Source organism: Pseudophryne corroboree, chromosome 4 (genome assembly GCF_028390025.1).
Source record: "Pseudophryne corroboree isolate aPseCor3 chromosome 4, aPseCor3.hap2, whole genome shotgun sequence".
Taxonomy (NCBI): domain Eukaryota; kingdom Metazoa; phylum Chordata; class Amphibia; order Anura; family Myobatrachidae; genus Pseudophryne; species Pseudophryne corroboree.
Window position 1 is genome coordinate 267,803,943 of NC_086447.1, and position 21,270 is coordinate 267,825,212.

The 21,270-nt window shown below is 46.7% G+C and overlaps 1 protein-coding gene across 1 annotated transcript in view; it reads right to left on the bottom strand.

Annotated features, from left to right (window-relative positions):
* Window positions 1–21,270, bottom strand: part of PLCH1 (phospholipase C eta 1) — a 469,798-nt gene that overhangs the window by 139,277 nt on the left and 309,251 nt on the right. The window contains exon 5 of the mRNA XM_063916111.1: window positions 762–891. Coding sequence (XP_063772181.1) covers window positions 762–891 — 130 coding nt within the window. The remainder of the gene's footprint in view (window positions 1–761; window positions 892–21,270) is intronic.

Consider the following 21,270-nt stretch of genomic DNA (forward strand, 5'->3'; position numbering starts at 1 on the left):
ATAATCCTATCTCGTGGTCAGAATTTATATTCCTATCTCATGGTCAGAATCAATATTCCTATCTAGTGGTCAGAATCGATATTTCTGTCTCATAGTCAGAATCAATATTCCTATATTGTGGTCAGAATCGATATTCCTGTCTCATGGTCAGAATTAATATTCCTACCTCGTGGTCAGAATCGATATTCCTAACGCGTGCTCACAATCGATATTCCTATCTTGTTCTGAGGCAGAATTGTAAACTTCCTCTGCTTACCTCACAATGGTTTCACATAAAATTGGGACAGTCTCAATTACCAGTGGCTGAAACTGGGAATCTCAAGAAAAGAATGAATTGCACGCAATACAAGACACATTGCAGGCAATTCAAGACATGAGGGTTTACATAATAGCATAAAATATAATAGCATAAAATAACATTGAGTCTGGCCTTATTTTTAATGCCGCAACCATTTAAAAGGCAACACCAGCATGTTGTGGCCTTTTAAATGACTGCTACTTTAAGAACACACCCAGACTCGCCGGAAATCTCACCACAGCACGCATCTCGCAGGCTATTACATTTAGCCCATGGGCTAGTTAGTACTGATATTATTAACATGTAGGCCTTACTATTAAACTATGGCCCACTTTATTTTGCCCCCCTAGGCCAAAGTTGACAGATCTCCCATTTAAAATGGGTCTGAGTAAAAGAAGAAAGCACTCGCATGCAGACAAAGCAAGAACCAACATAGCACATGTAAATGAGAAAGTATACTAACCTGGAACATCTGCCGGACTTTCCTGCGAGGCAAATTCACATTAAGCTTATGCATGAGCTGGTATATCTCTTCAATATTCAGTAAGCCATCCCTGTTCTTGTCAGCTTCTTCAAAGGTCTGTTTCACCCATGTACAGAGTCATTAAGGAAGTGTTGGAACTCAGAAATCTGCCCGCTTTTCTTACACTGAATCTCGTTTATTTTCACAGCTTGGTCAGTTTGCAGAGTATTGTTACATATAACCGCCTACAGCAGTGTTTCCCAACTCCAGTCCTTACAGAGCCCTTCCAGTGCATGTTTTCTTCTATACTCTGTGCTTGTGCACCAGTGTGCTCATTAATGACCGACAAATTGTAAAAGATTTACAGTAGGTACTAATTATTTTCTATGTGATTCTGTAAGTAAACCTGGAAAACAGGCAAAGTTACGTTTCCCTGAGTACTGGAGTTTGGAACCACTGACATTGAACGAGGCAATTGCTGACTAAACTCTTTATAAAGTGTCATTGTAGTCCATGACATTAAACTGTTGTAAAGGTTGATAAATGTTAAAATGCAATAGCCATGGCTAGATAATTGGATACTCCTATGGGGTACTGGGAAACTATAACCACTATTGTATGTGTATTTCAGATTGTTTATACAGATAACACATTCAGTCACTGCCATTCAGCTATGGAGAAGATTTATCCAAGGAACATATGCCTTTTTCTTTACTCAAAAGTTTTGCTAGAGGCTACAATAAGGATTGCCCCTGGATATAACTCTTCTATCTCAAGGGCCCTACACATTGACCGATACGCCACCGAGCTGCCCGACGGCGGATACGGCTGACAGGCGACCCGGCGGCAGGGGGTGCAGTGACGGGGGGAGTGAAGTTTCTTCACTCCCACCGTCACCCGGCTCCATAGCACTGCAGGCAAATATGGACGAGATCGTCCATATTGGCCTGCATGCACAGCCGGCGGGGCACCAGCGATGAACGAGCGCGGGGCCGCGCATCGTTCATCGCTGGTGTCTCCACACTCAAAGATATGAACGGTGACTCATATCGCCCAGTGTGTAGGGCCTATCAGGCAATTAACCTTTCAGTACAACAGTTCTAGTAACACAGGGATTAACTCCTGTTATCAAAATCCTACAACAGTTATAACAGACTATGGGGCACATGTGCTAAACCTTGGGGAGTGATAAAGTGAAGAGAGACAAAGTACCAGCCACTTAGCTAATGTCATTTTTTTCAAACCCAGCCTGTAACATGGAAGTTAGGAGCTGATTGGCTGAACTTTAACTGTCTCAAGGCCTATGCATCTGCCCTTAAGGACCTGAATCTGACTTGAGAGTAAAGTCAAAAAAATAAAACCATGGTGTATTGCAGGTGGGGAAGATTTAAAATGTGCAGAGAGATTTAGATTTGACAGGGCCATGTCCAAACTCAAAGCTGCCCAGCATTTGTGGGCTACATGCAAAAGCAGACAGTATTTACCCTGCATCTAGAAAATATAAACGTCTTTGCAACCCTTGCATTGCAACATGGTTTGTCCAGTCACACAGTGATTTGCTCTTTCCTTGCTTTAGTCCCACCTCAGGCCCTAAGAGCATTAAAAAATGTTTTGTTCTTTTGAATAAATATTTAATGCAAATATGTTTTATAATATTTTCAGATATATAAAAGGTTAGATCTATTGTTAAATCTGTACTTGTTTTATGAAAAAAAAAAAAAAATAGAACTTAAAGAGACTGGCCAGGCAGAGTATTGGTTAACTACTAGAAATGTTGCTTTAGACCAGAGGTTCTCAAACTCGGTCCTCGGGGGCACACACAGTGCATGTTTTGCAGGTAACCCAGCAGGTGCACAGGTGTATTAATTACTCACTGACACATTTTAAAAGGTCCATAGGTGGAGCTAATTATTTCACTTGCGATTCTGTGAGGAGACCTGCAAAACATGCACTGTGTGTGCCCCCGAGGACCGAGTTTGAGAACCTCTGCTTTAGACAATGTTGATTATTAATAATATTGCCAGGCTAGAGTCATCCTTTATTATTATTATTATTATTATTAGCAGTAGTAGTATTTATTAATTAAATTGTGCCTTAAGGCCCATACACACTTGCCGATAAAATGAGCGACGTCGCTCATTTTCCCCCTTCCTGAGCGACGTTGCTCATTTTATCAGCAAGTGTGTATGCCGCCAGCGACGACCGATGCGCGGCCCCGCGGGTCACCAACGATCGTCGCTGTCGCCAGTGCATGCATGCAGGATCTGGACTGTCGTCCACGACCTGCATGCAGGGCTGGCGGAGACGTGACGTCACTGAGCGATATAAGCGGTCATATCGCTCAGTGTGTACAGTCGGCCACCGACCGGCCGGTCCGGGAGGGGAAACATTAGACGACGTCGCTCACAGAGCGACATCGTCTAATGTGTACGGACCTTTACACTTTGCTTGTCCTGCTTAAATTAAAGAGATTGTATATTAGGGAGATGGACTCCTCTTTTGTAAACAGTCATCAATGTAGCACTCTATTCATACTCTCCATATTTATCTGATGAGTCATATTGTAGTTTCAACGCACAGTGACACACGCAACTAGTATTCTAGCAGCTAGTATGGTAGGTGTGTACTGAATGTAGCACTAGCCATTGGCAGTACGTCCAGTCCAATTAGGTCCCACATAAAATCGCCTGCCCAGTCATTCCTGCAATTCCTTCTCTGAAACAGCATAAGCAGGCAAGCATGAAAGTCTAAAGGGCTGAATCTCTACATAAGAGCTATGCTCACTAGTCACTTAATAAGAGTGTGATGGGGGTAATGGGTGTCCAAAATAAACCATTGCTTTAATTAAAACAACTTTATACTTTTAATGGAAGTGTCTTTGTGGCAGCGTGAGAGGTGACTCGGTGGTTGGCATTCATATCTTTCAGCACACTGGTAAGTTCCTTTAGTAATCTTTTAGGTTAAACAGTCCCTAGTGAGTGTTTGTCTGTGGTAGTGAACTAGAGCGTGATGTCCTGATCATAAGGCACTGCGTATAACAATATCATGGCAAAACAGTATAATGCTGGCTTAGAAATACAAAGCTATAGTAGTACTTGTCAATGCAGCATTTGCCAGAAAATGGACTCATAGAAAACATTATTTTCAGAATCAAACTATTTCAGAAAGATCATCAGCCGCAGACTTTTCTAATTACTTGATAGATTCTAATTACGTGATAGATAGGTACAACCCACCCCACCCCACCCCCCCAAAAAAGGTGTATGTAACAGTTTCCTAAATACAATTTGCTGTTATTTCCATTATTGCATAGAAACATTTTAAGGTCTTCAGCAAAGCCTTATAAATGTTTCATTAACGAGGCCTCCTCAACTGAATTAATAGCACTTATGAGTCCACTGGGAGATTTATCAATTGTGTGGAATGCAAATCCTAACAAACACATTCATATACATTCCTATAGATCGTGGGTGTCCGCATCAAGCACAAGACTTCTGGTTCATGCCAGTTTGTCTTTTCCAATGCTATATTTTTTTAAATAAAATAATATGTATATTAATAGTATAGAAACAGTTATCATGTAACGCAGAATGAATTACTCAAGCCGCATACACATGGGCCCTCATTCCGAGTTGTTCGCTCGCAAGGCGAATGTAGCAGAGTTACACACGCTAAGCCGCCGCCTACTGGGAGTGAATCTTAGCTTCTTAAAATTGCGACCGACGTACGCGCAATATTGCGATTACAAACGAGTTAGCAGTTTCAGAGTAGCTCCAGACTTACTCTGCCTGTGCGATCATTTCAGTGCTTGTCGTTCCTGGTTGTCGTCACAAACACACCCAGCGTTCGCCCAGGCACTCCCACCGTTTCCCCGGCCACTCCTGCGTTTTTTCCGGAAACGGTAGCGTTTTCAGCCACACGCCCCTGAAACGCCGTGTATCCGCCCAGTAACACCCATTTCCTGTCAATCACATTACGATCGCCGGAGCGAAGAAAAAGCCGTGAGTAAAAATACTTTCTTCATAGTAAAGTTACTTGGCGCAGTCGCAGTGCGAACATTGCGCATGCGTACTAAGCGGATTTTCACTGCGATGCGATGAAAAATACCGAGCGAACAACTCGGAATGAGGGCCATGGTGTGAAATAACCACCGATAGGGACTATATAGTCCATATCGGTAGAAAACAGAGTGCATATCGCACCATGGCCCTCATTCCGAGTTGATCGCTCGCAAGGCGAATTTAGCAGAGTTGCTCACGCTAAGCCTACGCCTACTGGGAGTGTATCTTAGCTTCTTAAAATTGCGACCGATGTATTCGCAATATTGCGATTACAAACTACTTAGCAGTTTCAGAGTAGCTTCAGACTTACTCGGCATCTGCGTTCAGTTCAGTGCTTGTCGTTCCTGGTTTGACGTCATAAACACACCCAGCGTTCGCCCAGACACTCCCCCGTTTCTCCGGCCACTCCTGCGTTTTTTCCGGAAACGGTAGCGTTTTTATCCACACGCCCCGAAAACGCTGTGTTTCCGCCCAGTAACACCCATTTCCTGTCAATCACACTACGTTCGCCAGAGCGAAGAAAAAGCCGTGAGTAAAAATACTATCTTCATTGTAAAATTACTTGGCGCAGTCGCAGTGCGAATATTGCGCATGCGTACTAAGCGGAATTTCACTGCGATGCGAAGAAAATTACCGAGCGATCAACTCGGAATGAGGGCCCATGTGTATACACCTTGCGATGCCGATGCGCGGTCCCGCAGGGTTGGCATCACAAGGAAAAAAATAAGAATTTACTTACCGATAATTCTATTTCTCGTAGTCCGTAGTGGATGCTGGGGACTCCGTCAGGACCATGGGGTTTAGCGGCTCCGCAGGAGACAGGGCACAATAATAAAAGCTTTAGGATCAGGTGGTGTGCACTGGCTCCTCCCCCTATGACCCTCCTCCAAGCCTCAGTTAGGATACTGTGCCCGGACGAGCGTGCATAATAAGGAAGGATATTGAATCCCGGGTAAGACTCATACCAGCCACACCAATCACACCGTACAACCTGTGATCTGAACCCAGTTAACAGTATGATAACAACGAAGGAGCCTCTGAAAAGATGGCTCACAACAAGAATAACCCGATTTTTGTAACAATAACTATGTACAAGTATTGCAGACAATCCGCACTTGGGATGGGCGCCCAGCATCCACTACGGACTACGAGAAATAGAATTATCGGTAAGTAAATTCTTATTTTCTCTAACGTCCTAAGTGGATGCTGGGGACTCCGTCAGGACCATGGGGATTATACCAAAGCTCCCAAACGGGCGGGAGAGTGCGGATGACTCTGCAGCACCGAATGAGAGAACTCCAGGTCCTCCTCAGTCAGGGTGTGCCCCTGACCAAGTAGCAGCTCGGCAAAGTTGTAAAGCCGAGACCCCTCGGGCAGCCGCCCAAGATGAGCCCACTTCCTTGTGGAATGGGCTTTTACTGATTTTGGCTGTGGCAAGCCTGCCACAGAATGTGCAAGCTGAATTGTACTACAAATCCAGCGAGCAATCGTCTGCTTAGAAGCAGGAACACCCATCTTGTTGGGTGCATACAGGCTAAACAGCGAGTCAGATTTTCTGACTCCAGTCGTCCTGGAAACATATATTTTCAGGGCCCTGACAACGTCAAGTAACTTGGAGTCCTCCAAGTCCCTAGTAGCCGCAGGTACCACAATAGGTTGGTTCATGTGAAAAACAGAAAACACCTTAAGGAGAAATTGAGGACGAGTCCTCAATTCTGCCCTGTCAGAATGAAAAATTAAGTAAGGGCTTTTATATGATAAAGCCGCCCATTCTGACACACGCCTGGCTGAAGCCAGGGCTAATAGAATCTTCACCTTCCATGTGAAATATTTTAATTCCACAGTGGTGAGTGGATCAAACCAATGTGACTTTAGGAAACTCAAAACAACATTGAGATCCCAAGGTGCCACTGGGGGCACAAAAGGAGGCTGTATATGCAGTACCCCTTTTACAAACGTCTGAACTTCAGGCACTGAAGCCAGTTCTTTCTGGAAGAAATTCGACAGGGTCGAAATTTGAACCTTAATGGACCCTAATTTTAGGCCCATAGACAGTCCTGTTTTCAGGAAATGTAGGAAACGACCCAGTTGGAATTCCTCTGTAGGGACCTTCTTGGCCTCACACCACGCAACATATTTTCGCCAAATGCGGTGAAAATGTTTTGCAGTTACATCCTTCCTGGCTTCGACCAGGGTAGGGATGACTTCATCTGGAATGCCCTTTCAGGATCCGGCGTTCAACTGCCATGCCGTCAAACGCAGCCGCGGTAAGTCTTGGAACAGACAAGGCCCCTGCTGGAGCAGGTCCTTTCTTAAAGGTAGAGGCCACGGTTCTTCCGTGAGCATCTCTTGAAGTTCCGGGTACCAAGTCCTTCTTGACCCATCCGGAACCACGAGTATCGTTCTTACTCATCTCCTTCTTATGATTCTCAGTACTTTTGGTATGAGATGCATAGGAGGGAACACATACCCTGACTGGTACACCCACAGTGTTACCAGAGCGTCCACCGCTATTGCCTGAGGGTCCCTTGACCTGGCGCAATATTTGTCTAGTTTTTTGTTCAGGCGGGACGCCATCATGTCCACCTTTGGTTTTCCCAACGGTTTACAATCATGTGGAAGACTTCCCGCTGAAGTCCCCACTCTCCCGGGTGGAGGTTATGCCTGCTGAGGAAGTCTGCTTCCCAGTTTTCCACTCCCGGAATTAACACTGCTGAGAGTGTTATCACATGATTTTTCGCCCAGCGAAGAATCCTTGCAGTTTCTGCCATTTCCCTCCTGCTTCATGTGCCGCCCTGTCTGTTTACGTGGGCGACTGCCGTGATGTTGTCCCACTGGATCAATACCGGCTGACCTTGAAGCAGAGGTCTTGCTAAGCTTAGAGCCTTGTAAATTGCCCTTAGCTCCAGTATATTTATGTGGAGAGAAGTCTCCAGACTTGATCACACTCCCTGGAAATTTTTTCCTTGTGTGACTGCTCCCCAGCCACTCAGGCTGGCATCCGTGGTCACCAGGACCCAGTCCTGAATGTCGAATCTGCGGCCCTTTCATAGATGAGCACTCTGCAGCCACCGCAGAAGAAAACACCCTTGTCCTTGGAGACAGGGTTATCCGCTGATGCATCTGAAGATGCGATCCGGACCATTTTCCCAGCAGATTCCACTGAAAGGTTCTTGCGTGAAATCTACCGAATGGGATCGCTTTGTAAGAAACCACCATTTTTCACAGGACCCTTGTGCAATGATGCACTGATACTTTTCCTGGTTTTAGGAGGTTCCTGACTAGCTCGGATAACTCCCTGGCCTTCTTCTCCGGGAGAAAACATCCTTTTCTGGACTGTGTCCAGAATCATTCCTAGGAACATTAGACGTGTCGTCGGAAAAAGCTGCGATTTTGGAATATTTAGAATCCACTCGAGCTGTCGTAGAACTACTTGAGATAGTGCTACTCCGACCGCCAACTGTTCTCTGGACCTTGCCCTTATCAGGAAAGCGTCCATATTTCTTTTAGGAAGAATCATCATTTCGGCCATTACCATGGTAAAGACCCGGGGTGCCGTGGACAATCCAAACGGCAGCTTCTGAACTGATAGTGACAGTTCTGTACCACGAACCTGAGATACCCTTGGTGAGAAGGGCAAAATTTGGACATGTAGGTAAGCGTCCCTGATATCCAGTGACACCATATCGTCCTGGTTCGCTATCACTGCTCTGAGTGACTCCATCTTGATTTGAACCCTTGTATGTAATTGTTCAAATCTTTTAGATCTCACCGAGCCGTTTGGCTTCAGTACCACAATATAGTGTGGAATAATACCCCTTCCCTTGTTGTAGGAGGGGTACTTTGATTATCACCTGCTGGGAATACAGCCTGTGAATTTTATTTTTTATTTTTTCCAATACTGCCTCCCTGTCGGAGGGAGACGTTGGTAAAGCAGACTTCAGGAACTTGTGAGGGGAAGACGTCTCGAATTTCCAATGTACACCTGGGATACTACGTGTAGGATCCAGGAGTCCACTTGCGAGTGAGCCCACTGCGTGCTGAAACTCTTGAGATGACCCCCCACCGCACCTGAGTCCGCTTGTATGGCCCCAGCGTCATGCTGCGGACTTGGCAGAAGCTGTGGAGGACTTCTGTTCCTGGGAATGGGCTGCCTGCTGCAGTCTTCTTCCCTTTCCTCTAACCCTGGGCAGATATGACTGGCCTTTTGCCCGCCTGCCTTTATGGGTACGAAAGGACTGAGACTGAAAAGACTGTGTCCTTTTCTGCTGAGATGTGACTTGGGGTAACAAAAGTGGATTTTCCAGCTGTTGCCATGGCCACCAGGTCCGATGGACCGCCCCTTTATACGGCAATACTTCCATGTGCCGTCTGGAATCTGCATCACCTGACCACTGTCGTGTCTATAAACATCGTCTGGCAGATATGGACATCACATCTACTCTTGATGCCAGAATGCAAATATCCCTCTGCGCATCTCGCATATATAGAAATGCATCCTTAAAATGCTCTATAGTCAATAAAATATTGTTCCTGTCAAGGGTATCAATATTTTCAGTCAGGAAATCCGACCAAGCCCCCCCAGCGCTGCACATCCAGGCTGAGGCGATTGCTGGTCGTAGTATAACACCAGTATGTGTGTATATACTTTTTAGGATATTTTTCAGCTTCCTATCAGCTGGCTCTTTGAGGGCGGCCGTATCTGGAGACGAACGCCACTTGTTTTTATAAGCGTGTGAGCGCCTTATCCACCCTAAGGTGTGTTTCCCAACTCGCCCTCACTTCTGGCGGGAAAGGGTATACCTCCAATAATTTTCTATCGGAGGAAACCCACGTATCATCACACACTTTAATTTATCTGATTCAGGAAAAACTACAAGTAGATTATTCCCACCCTACATAATACCCTTATTTGTGGTACTTGTAGTATCAGAAATATGTAACACCTCCTTCATTGCCCTTAACATGTAACGTGTGGCCCTAAAGGAAAATACGTTTGTTTCTTCACCGTCGACACTGAAGTCAGTGTCCGTGTGAGGTAAATGGGCGTTTTTACAAGCCCCTGACGGTGTCTGAGACGCCTGGACAGGTACTAATTTGTTTGCCGGCCGTCTCATGTCGTCAACCGACCTTGCATCGTGTTGACATTATCACGTAATTCCTAAATAAGCCATCCATTCCGGTGTCGACTCCCTAGAGAGTGAGATCACCAATACAGGCAATTTGCTCCGCCTCCTCACCAACATCGTCCTCCTACATGTCGACACACACGTACCGACACACAGCACACACACAGGGAATGCTCTGATAGAGGACAGGACCCCACTAGCCCTTTGGGGAGACAGAGGGAGAGTTTGCCAGCACACACCAAAAACGCTATAATTATACAGGGACAACCCCTTATACAAGTGTTTTCCCTTATAGCATTTTCACATATGTAATCATATCGCCAAATAAGTGCCCCCCCTCTCTGTTTTAACCCTGTTTCTGTAGTGCAGTGCAGGGGAGAGCCTGGGAGCCTTCCTCACAGCAGAGCTGAGCAGGAAAATGGCACCGTGTGCTGAGGAGAATAGGCCCTGCCCCCTAAAACGGCGGGCTCTTCTCCCGGAGTTTGTGAGATCTGGCAGGGGTTAAATACATCCATATAGCCTCAAGGGCTATATGTGATGTATTTTAGCCATAAAAAAGGTATAATACATTGCTGCCCAGGGCGCCCCCCCCAGCGCCCTGCACCCTCAGTGGTATGAAGTGTGCTGACAACAATGGCGCACAGCTGCAGTGCTGTGCGCTACCTTATGAAGACTGAAAGTCTTCTGCCGCCTGTTTCTGGACCTCTGGACCTCTTCAACTTCGGCATCTGCAAGGGGGGTCGGCGGCACGGCTCCGGGACGAACCCCAGGGTGAGACCTGTGTTCCGACTCCCTCTGGAGCTAATGGTGTCCAGTAGCCTAAGAAGCAAATCCATCCTGCACGCAGGTGAGTTTACTTCTCTCCCCTAAGTCCCTCGTAGCAGTGAGCCTGTTGCCAGCAGGACTCACTGAAAATAAAAAACCTAACTTAAACTTTTATTCTAAGCAGCTCAGGAGAGCCACCTAGATTGCACCCTTCTCGGCCGGGCACAAAAATCTAACTGAGGCTTGGAGGAGGGTCATAGGGGGAGGAGCCAGTGCACACCACCTGATCCTAAAGCTTTTATTATTGTGCCTTGTCTCCTGCGGAGCCGCTAAACCCCATGGTCCTGACGGAGTCCCCAGCATCCACTTAGGACGTTAGAGAAATAAGATTTTACTCACCGGTAAATCTATTTCTCGTAGTCCGTAGTGGATGCTGGGTACTCCGTAAGGACCATGGGGAATAGACGGGCTCCGCAGGAGACTGGGCACTCTAAAAGAAAGATTAGGTACTATCTGGTGTGCACTGGCTCCTCCCTCTATGCCCCTCCTCCAGACCTCAGTTAAGGAAACTGTGCCCGGAAGAGCTGACATTACTAGGAAAGGATTTGGAATCCAGGGTAAGACTCATACCAGCCACACCAATCACACTGTACAACTTGTGATAACTATACCCAGTTAACAGTATGAACAACAACTGAGCCTCATTTAACAGATGGCTCATAACAAAACCCTATAGTTAAGCAATAACTATATACATGTATTGCAGAAAGTCCGCAATTGGGACGGGCTCCCAGCATCCACTACGGACTACGAGAAATAGATTTACCGGTGAGTAAAATCTTATTTTCTCTGACGTCCTAGTGGATGCTGGGTACTCCGTAAGGACCATGGGGATTATACCAAAGCTCCCAAACGGGCGGGAGAGTGCGGATGACTCTGCAGCACCGAATGAGCAAACTCAAGGTCCTCCTCAGCCAGGGTATCAAACTTGTAGAATTTTGCAAAAGTGTTTGATCCCGACCAAGTAGCAGCTCGGCAAAGTTGTAAAGCCGAGACCCCTCGGGCAGCCGCCCAAGAAGAGCCCCCTTCCTCGTGGAATGGGCTTTTACTGATTTAGGATGCGGCAGTCCAGCCGCAGAATGAGCCTGCTGAATCGTGCTACAGATCCAGCGAGCAATAGTCTGCTTAGAAGCAGGAGCACCCAGCTTGTTGGGTGCATGCAGGATAAACAGCGAGTCGGTTTTCCTGACTCTAGCCGTCCTGGAAATATATATTTTCAGGGCCCGGACTACGTCCAGCAACTTGGAATCATCCAAGTCTCTAGTAGCCGCAGGCACCACAATAGGTTGGTTCAAATGAAACGCTGATACCACCTTAGGGAGAAATTGGGGACGAGTCCTCAATTCTGCCCTGTCCATATGGAAAATCAGATATGGGCTTTTACAGGACAAAGCCGCCAATTCTGACACACGCCTAGCTGAGGCCAAGGCCAACAGCATGACTACCTTCCACGTGAGATACTTCAACTCCACGGTCTGAAGTGGCTCAAACCAATGTGATTTTAGGAAATCCAACACTACGTTGAGATCCCAAGGTGCCACTGGAGGCACAAAAGGGGGCTGAATATGCAGCACTTCAGGCAGTGAAGCCAGTTCTTTTTTGAAAGAAAATAGACGGGGCCGAAATCTGGACTTTAATGGATCCCAATTTTAGGCCCATAGTCACTCCTGACTGTAGGAAGGGCAGAAATCGACCCAGCTGAAATTCCTCCGTTGGGGCCTTCATGGCCTCACACCAAGCAACATATTTTCGCCATATGCGGTGATAATGTTTTGCTGTCACATCCTTCCTAGCCTTTATCAGCGTAGGAATGACTTCAACCAGAATGCCCTTTTCCATTAGGATCCGGCGTTCAACCGCCATGCCGTCAAACGCAGCCGCGGTAAGTCTTGGAACAGACAGGGCCCCTGTTGTAGCAGGTCCTGTCGGAGCGGCAGAGGAAAAGGGTCCTCTGATATCATTTCTTGTAGTTCCGGGTACCAAGTTCTTCTTGGCCAATCCGGAACGATGAGTATAGTTCTTACTCCTCTCTTTCTTATTATCCTCAGCACCTTTGATATGAGAGGAAGAGGAGGGAACACATAAACCGACTGGTACACCCACGGTGTCACTAGAGCGTCCACAGCTATCGCCTGAGGGTCCCTTGACCTGGAGCAATATCTTTTTTTAGCTTTTTGTTGAGGCGGGACGCCATCATGTCCACCTGTGGCCTTTCCCAACGATTTACAATCAGCTGGAAGACTTCTGGATGAAGTCCCCACTCTCCCGGGTGGAGGTCGTGCCTGCTGAGGAAGTCTGCTTCCCAGTTGTCGACTCCCGGAATGAACACTGCTGACAGTGCTAGCATGTGATTCTCCGCCCATCTGAGAATCCTTGTGGCTTCCGCCATTGCCATCCTGCTTCTTGTGCCGCCCTGTCGGTTTACATGGGTGACAGCCGTGATGTTGTCTGACTGAATCAGCCCTGGCTGGTTTTGAAGCAGGGGTTCTGCTTGACTTAGGGCATTGTAAATGGCCCTTAGTTCCAGAATATTTATGTGTAGGGAAGTCTCCTGACTCGACCATTGTCCTTGGAAGTTTCTTCCCTGAGTGACTGCCCCCCAACCTCGGCGGCTTGCATCCGTGGTCACCAGGACCCAGTCCTGAATGCCGAATCTGCTGCCCTCGAGAAGAAGAGCACTCTGCAGCCACCACAGCAGAGACACCCTGGCCCTCGGGGACAGGGTGATCAGCCGATGCATCTGAAGATGCGATCCGGACCACTTGTCTAACAGATCCCACTGAAAGATCCTTGCATGGAATCTGCCGAAGGGAATTGCTTCGTAAGAAGCTACCATCTTTCCCAGGACTCGCGTGCAGTGATGCACCGACACCTGTTTTGGTTTCAGGAGGTCTCTGACCAGAGAGGACAACTCCTTGGCCTTCTCCTCCGGGAGAAACACCTTCTTCTGTTCTGTGTCCAGAATCATGCCCAAGAACAGCAGACGCGTCGTAGGAACCAGCTGCGACTTTGGGATATTCAGAATCCAGCCGTGCTGTTGCAGCACTTCCTGAGATAGTGCTACTCCGACCAACAACTGCTCCTTGGACCTTGCCTTTATAAGGAGATCGTCCAAGTATGGGATAATTATAACTCCCTTCTTTCGAAGGAGTATCATCATTTCGGCCATTACTTTGGTAAATACCCTCGGTGCCATGGACAGACCAAACGGCAACGTCTGGAATTGGTAATGGCAGTCCCGTACCACAAACCTGAGGTACTCCTGGTGAGGTGGGTAAATGGGGACATGTAGGTAAGCATCCTTGATGTCCAGTGACACCATAAAATCCCCCTCTTCCAGGCTTGCAATAACCGCCCTGAGCGATTCCATTTTGAACTTGAACTTCCTTATATAAGTGTTCAAGGATTTCAGATTTAGAATGGGTCTTACCGAACCGTCTGGTTTCGGTACCACAAACATTGTGGAATAGTAACCCCGTCCCTGCTGAAGGAGGGGAACTTTGATTATCACCTGCTGAAGGTACAGCTTGTGAATTACAGCCAGTACTACCTCCCTTTCCATGGGAGTAGTTGGCAAGGCTGATTTGAGGTAACGGCGAGGGGGAGACGTCTCGAACTCCAGCTTGTATCCCTGAGATACCACTTGTAGAACCCAGAGATCCACCTGTGAGCGAACCCACTGGTCGCTGAAGTTCCGGAGACGGGCCCCCACCGCACCTGGCTCCACCTGTGGAGCCCCAGCGTCATGCGGTGGACTTAGTGGAAGCAGGGGAGGATTTTTGTTCCTGGGAACTGGCTGTCTGGTGCAGCTTTTTCCCTCTACCCCTGCCTCTGGGCAGAAAGGACGCGCCTCTGACCCGCTTGCCTTTCTGAGGCCGAAAGGACTGTACTTGATAATACGGTGCTTTCTTAGGCTGTGAGGGAACCTGAGGTAAAAAAGTCGACTTCCCAACTGTTGCTGTGGATACGAGGTCCGAGAGACCGTCCCCAAACAATTCCTCACCCTTATAAGGCAAAACTTCCATGTGCCTTTTAGAATCTGCATCACCTGTCCACTGCCGAGTCCATAATACTCTCCTGGCAGAAATGGACATTGCATTAATTCTAGATGCCAGCCGGCAAATGTCCCTCTGTGCATCCCTCATATATAAGACTACGTCTTTAATATGCTCTATGGTTAGCAAAATAGTATCCCTGTCAAGGGAATCAATGTTATCTGACAGGGAATCAGACCAAGCTGCTGCAGCACTACACATCCATGCTGAAGCAATAGCAGGTCTCAGTATAGTACCTGAGTGTGTATATACAGACTTCAGGATAGCCTCCTGCTTTCTATCTGCAGGCTCCTTTGAGGCGGCCGTATCCGGAGACGGCAGTGCCACCTTTTTTGATAAGCGTGTGAGCACCTTGTCCACCCTAGGGGATGTTTCCCAACGCAACCTGTCCGTTGGCGGGAAAGGGTACGCCATTAGTAACCTCTTAGAAATCACTAATTTCTTATCTGGGGAACACCACGCTTCTTCACACAATTCATTTAACTCATCAGATGGGGGAAAAGTCACTGGCTGCTTTTTCTCCCCAAACATAATACCTTTTAGTGGTAACCGGGTTAATGTCAGAAATGTGCAACACATTTTTCATTGCCATAATCATGCATCGGATGGCCCTTGTGGATTGTACATTTGTCTCATCCTCGTCGACACTGGAGTCAGACTCCGTGTCGACATCTGTGTCTGCCATCTGAGGTAGCGGGCGTTTTTGAGCCCCTGATGGCCTCTGAGATGCTTGGGCAGGCGCGGGCTGAGATGCCGGCTGTCCCAAAACTGTTACGTCATCGAACCTTTTATGCAAGGAGTTGACACTGTCGGTTAAAACCTTCCACATATCCATCCACTCTGGTGTCGGCCCCGCAGTGGGCGACATCACACTTATCGGCACCTGCTCCGCCTCCACGTAAGCGTCCTCCTCAAACATGTCGACACAGCCGTACCGACACACCACACACACACAGGGAATGCTCTGACTGAGGACAGGACCCCACAAAGTCCTTTGGGGAGACAGAGAGAGAGTATGCCAGCACACACCAGAGCGCTATTTATAACAGAGGGATTTACACTAATACAAAGTGAAATTTCCCCTCAATAGCTGCTTATATTATCTTTTGCGCCTAAATTTATGTGACCCCCTCTCTTTTTTACCCTTCTCGTAGTGAATACTGCAGGGGAGAGCCTGGGGAGCGTCCTTCCAGCGGAGCTGTGAAGAGAAAATGGCGCTTGCTGTGCTGAGGAAGATAGCCCCGCCCCTTCAGCGGCGGGCTTCTCCCGCTTTTTTAATAATCTTTATGGCAGGGGATTAGGCACATATACAGTTTATAACTGTATTATGTGCATTTTGCCAACCAAGGTATACATATTGCAGCCCAGGGCGCCCCCCCCAGCGCCCTGCACCCACCAGTGACCGGAGCGTGTGGTGTGCTGTGGGAGCAATGGCGCACAGCTGCAGTGCTGTGCGCTACCTTATTGAAGACCGGAGTCTTCAGCCGCCGATTTTCTCCTGGAATCTTCCGTCTTCTGGCTCTGCAAGGGGGGCGGCAGCGCGGCTCCGGGAACGGACGATCGAGGTCGGGCCCTGTGTTCGATCCCTCTGGAGCTAATGGTGTCCAGTAGCCTTAGAAGCACAAGCTAGCTGCAAGCAGGTAGGTTTGCTTCTCTCCCCTCAGTCCCTCGTAGCAGTGAGTCTGTTGCCAGCAGATCTCACTGAAAATAAAAAACCTAACAAATACTTTCTTTTTTAGTGAGCTCAGGAGAGCCCACTAAGTGCATCCAGCTCTGGCCGGGCACAGATTCTAACTGAGGTCTGGAGGAGGGGCATAGAGGGAGGAGCCAGTGCACACCAGATAGTACCTAATCTTTCTTTTAGAGTGCCCAGTCTCCTGCGGAGCCCGTCTATTCCCCATGGTCCTTACGGAGTACCCAGCATCCACTAGGACGTCAGAGAAATAGACTGTGCAGGCATGCCAGTATTGACTATATCGGAGGTTCATGCCTCCGACCAGATTGCATAGTCAATATCGGCCGTAGTCTGCATTGCACTGTGTATATGCAGCTTAAGTTTAGCTCTAGCAATAGAAGGTTAAGCTGTTTAATGTTAATTGTTGCTCTACATCTAAAAATTCCAAGAGGGTTTGGTCCAAGCACTCTCATATCAAAAATACTGTATAAACAAATGCTATATTATGGGAGAGAATATCCAATACACGATCTAAAATACTGCTGCATATTCTAATATATACACACACACACACAAATACAGTGTTTTTTTTCTAAGATAAAAGACACTATGGGTAAGTTACATTAAGGTTACAGATATAAAAAAAAAGAAAAGAATTATATATGTGTGTGTGTGTGTGTGTGTGTGTGTGTGTGTGTGTGTGTGTGTGTGTGTGTGTGTGTGTGTGTGTGTGTGTGTGTGTGTGTATATATGCCAACAGTGCTTTAATATATTTTTGGCTGCATAACCCAACATGAAATAAAAATGAGAGTATTGAGATTGCAATGAATTCTCCACCCCCCTGTGAGTCTGCTGTCCCTGTATTACATTTTATCTGCACAATAGCAGCCGTCTTCCACCCCTATCTCCCTAAGCCTATTCCTCTGTGTCTCTTGTCAAGTTTGCCTGCCAGCTGGAACGGCAATGGGCTCAATTGAGGCAGCAGACTTCCAGCTGCTCATTTTATTCTCAGGGAGCTACAAGTTTAGGAGTATTACAGTATGTGATTATTAATGCATATTTCATAATAAACAAGAAAGAAATACGATGACTGACATGGTGAAGTATACAGGATGCAAAAGGCGTTACGAATAATGTAGTTTGCAGTTAACAAAATGGAAAAAAGTTTCTGTTGAAATAAAAGCTTAATATGTTTCCAATGTTTCAGGATCAGTAACTTAAGCAACCTTTAGTGTTGTAAAGAGAATCTCGGGATTACCGTTTTGTCTATTTTATTTATAGGGCCTGATTCAGACCTGACCGCAGGTCTGTGTCAGCATGCAGATTCACAATTATCATGAATCTGCGGCTGCGCAAAGGTCTGTTTTGAGCGTGCACAGAACGTGCCTTGCAATGTTGCTCTCATTTCCCCTCTGCTGCTGCCTGATTGACAGACAGCGGCGTTAAGGAGGTGGGGAGGGGGCATGTCTGCGTTCCTAGAATCGGGGGAGTGTCACCACCCTTTTTCTGAGAGGGGAGAGCCGGGGGTCTGTTTGTTACCACTCAGACTTCCTGTCCTCACAGCCCATGCTTCTGTCGGCCGTGGGAACTTACTCAGCTGGCCATCTGCGTGGAACATCGCGACCGATGTTGGATCCTAGCTTGCTACATCGGTCACAGTGCTGGGATCGCGGCAACATGCAGGAGGCATCTCTTCTACTGAGACATCTCCTGCATGCTACTCCTAGAGATGGGAGGGAAATACAATGCTGCTTGCATGCAGCATTGCATTTACGCCCCTCTCTGAGTCAGGCCCATAGACTATTGTGTCTAGAGCCGTCTGTTATAAAAACATAAACACTCTCCTTCTGTCAGTTTAATATGCAATAGGTTAGTGTTTCTGGGGCTGATTCAGAGGTGGACGCTGGCCCGATTTCTATGGAGTTGTCCAGTGTTTAGATGACTGGGAATGCGTCAGAAACAAAGTGCGCATGCGATACATCTGTGGCATCGGTCGAAGTGCCATGTAGCCACAGTCTGATTGACAGGCTACAGGTGTTTTAGGGTGGTGATGGTAAGTGTTGCAGAAAACTGGGGCTCTGTTTTTTGGGCGTCAAAGCCAGTGGCTGCAAACTCACAGTTTCACTGGCCTCGGCAGGGACGTTTTGCCAGACATCCTGAGTAACCTAGGGGTTACTCAGAAGTCAGTTGGGCCGGCCACTGTCATCTAAGGATAAGGATTAGCTGCCTGCTGTCTTCGGAAGCAGGCAGCGAATCTGAGAAGCCAGCAGTGGATGCCTTTTTACAAAACACGCCACCTGTGGAATTAGCATATACATCAGATCCGCTGCGGGTGACGGCGTAACACCAATCCGTACTGCGGGGGTCATTCAGATCTGATTGCTGCTGTGAGTTTGAGCAGATCCTAAGTGCGCATGTGTATGCACCGCAATGAGCACGCGCATCGGACAGCAGCAACAGGCATCGCCAGCCAGCAACGGGATGGTGCGAGAAAAAAAACGATCGCACGGGCGTTCACAAGGTGATTGACATGAAGAGGCTGTTTGTGGGTGGCAATTGACCGTTTACAGGGAGTGTCCAGAAATCGTTTTGAGGGAGGGTGTGTGATGTCAGCTCCGGCCCGATCAGCAGGATTCAATCGCACTGGAAGAGTAAGTCCTGGGCTGCGCAGAGGCTGCACAAACTGATTTTTAGCAGCTCTGCTACACATGCGATCGCACACTTGCTCGGCGAAAAAACACTCACCCTGTAGGCGGCAACTATCTGAACGAAGGACAGCTAAAAACGCAGCCCAGCGATCAGAATGACCTCCTGCGTCCAGTTCTGAATCAGGCCCTCAGACTGCACCATAGTGTACCACTTTCCTTTACACATCACTCCAGCACTTACAAGGCAGATGAGCTGAAACTTACTGAGGAAGCCAGCCAGGAGCTGAGAATAGAACAGTCTGAAGCTTGACATGGAAAGCAAAGAACACACAGAACACAAAGCACTATACTGTGTAATAAATAAAACAGGAGTATCCATTTAGGTGACAGGTTTTCTTCAAAATCTGCAAAATAATGTCCAGTTTTGCTCAATTCTAACCTAGGGATGAATAACCCGCAGCCCAGGATAGCGAGGTGGCCTAGACCTACCCATTCATACTTAGTGGTGCTACTATGACAGGGTAGGAAGGTGGGTGGAGCAACGTTCTTGCTTTTCATTGCAATTTCCTGGTGGCTGATTGTATATATTAATAGAGTGCTCTACAGTGACTATTACATAGAATAGTGGGGCAGATGTATTAACCTGGAGAAGGCATAAGGAAGTGATAAACCAGTGATGTGCGCAAGGTGATAAAGGCACCAGCCAATCAGCTCCAATATGTAAATTAACAGTTAGGATCTGATTGGCTGGTGCCTTTATCAGCTTGCGCACATCACTGGTTTATCACTTCCTTATGCCTTCTCCAGGTTAATACATCTGCCTCAGTGTGTGATAAGCATGAATAATGATGTGATGCTGAGGCCCATTGCTTGAGCTGCATCCAGGACTCAGGGTAGTTTGAATGAACCAACCTGCTAACATTTTAGGTTGATCCAATTAGGTGCAAGTTGGGTCCTGCGAACCATTCTCACAGCGAACTCGCACTGTAAATTACAATGACTAATTAGGTATTTGGAAGTTTTCAATTAACTTAACTGGGCCAATAATTACATGTCATTATTGGGTTAAAAAAAATTACCCCAAAATCAACTTTTGTTTTATGTACCCCAAATTTAATTACATTATTTATTTTAAAGAAAAAGAATACCTTTTTATCATTTTTTTTTAAAGTGGCCCCAAATTACCCCCAAATCACCTTTTTTCTACTTTTTTTGGGCCATTTTTTGTTTTATTAATTTGTCGTTAAATGAAAATGATTTGCTTTATATATATATATATATATATATATATATATATATTTTTTTTTTTTTTTTACTTATTTAAAAATATGATCAAATCAGCCATTTGACACCTTTTAAGAGCGTCCAGTACTTTCCCTATGTCCACTAACTATGATTCTGCTAATGAAAATGAGGGTTCCAGGAAGGTCTCCCTAATTTTTCATGCACTTCTCCCAGGTAGAACTTTGTAGAAAATTCGCACTCCCTGCCATAAGTACCGCAAATTTGTATTTCTAATTAGATGTCACATTTCTCGGGTGCGCACATTCATGCGAAGTCTGCGAGTTTCATGAAACAATCTCACACTCGCAGACTCGCACCTGATTGGATTGATAGAGAATGCTTGTCATATACAGATGTGTCCTCTTACATCTTTGCATAATGCGTGAGTGCTGTGTGACTCGATAGCGCTGTGCATCTTTTTTGAGTTTATATATGCGAAAATGCGTCTTCGACACAAAGTAATGTAATAGGACGCACAAGCAGCTCCTGCTGATTAAAATTATATGTAGCATGCCTATATTCTATGTGTGACTGAGACTGTATTTGCATACAAAATGCTACACTACAGTGTCTTCCTGGAAAACACTGTACCGTGGCATTTTGGATGCAGATAGAGCCGCAATTACACACAGAATATGGGCATGCTGCATATCATTTTAATTAGCAGAAGCTGTTGGTGCATCCTATTACATTACTTTGTGTCTAAAATGCAATTTCGTGGAGAAAAAAAATGCACAAAAAGAAGATCGTTGCTACCGGGTCCCGCCTTTAAGGGCTGTTTAGCGTGACTGCAGCAAGAATGTAAGAGGACACATCTGTACAAATTTCTGCA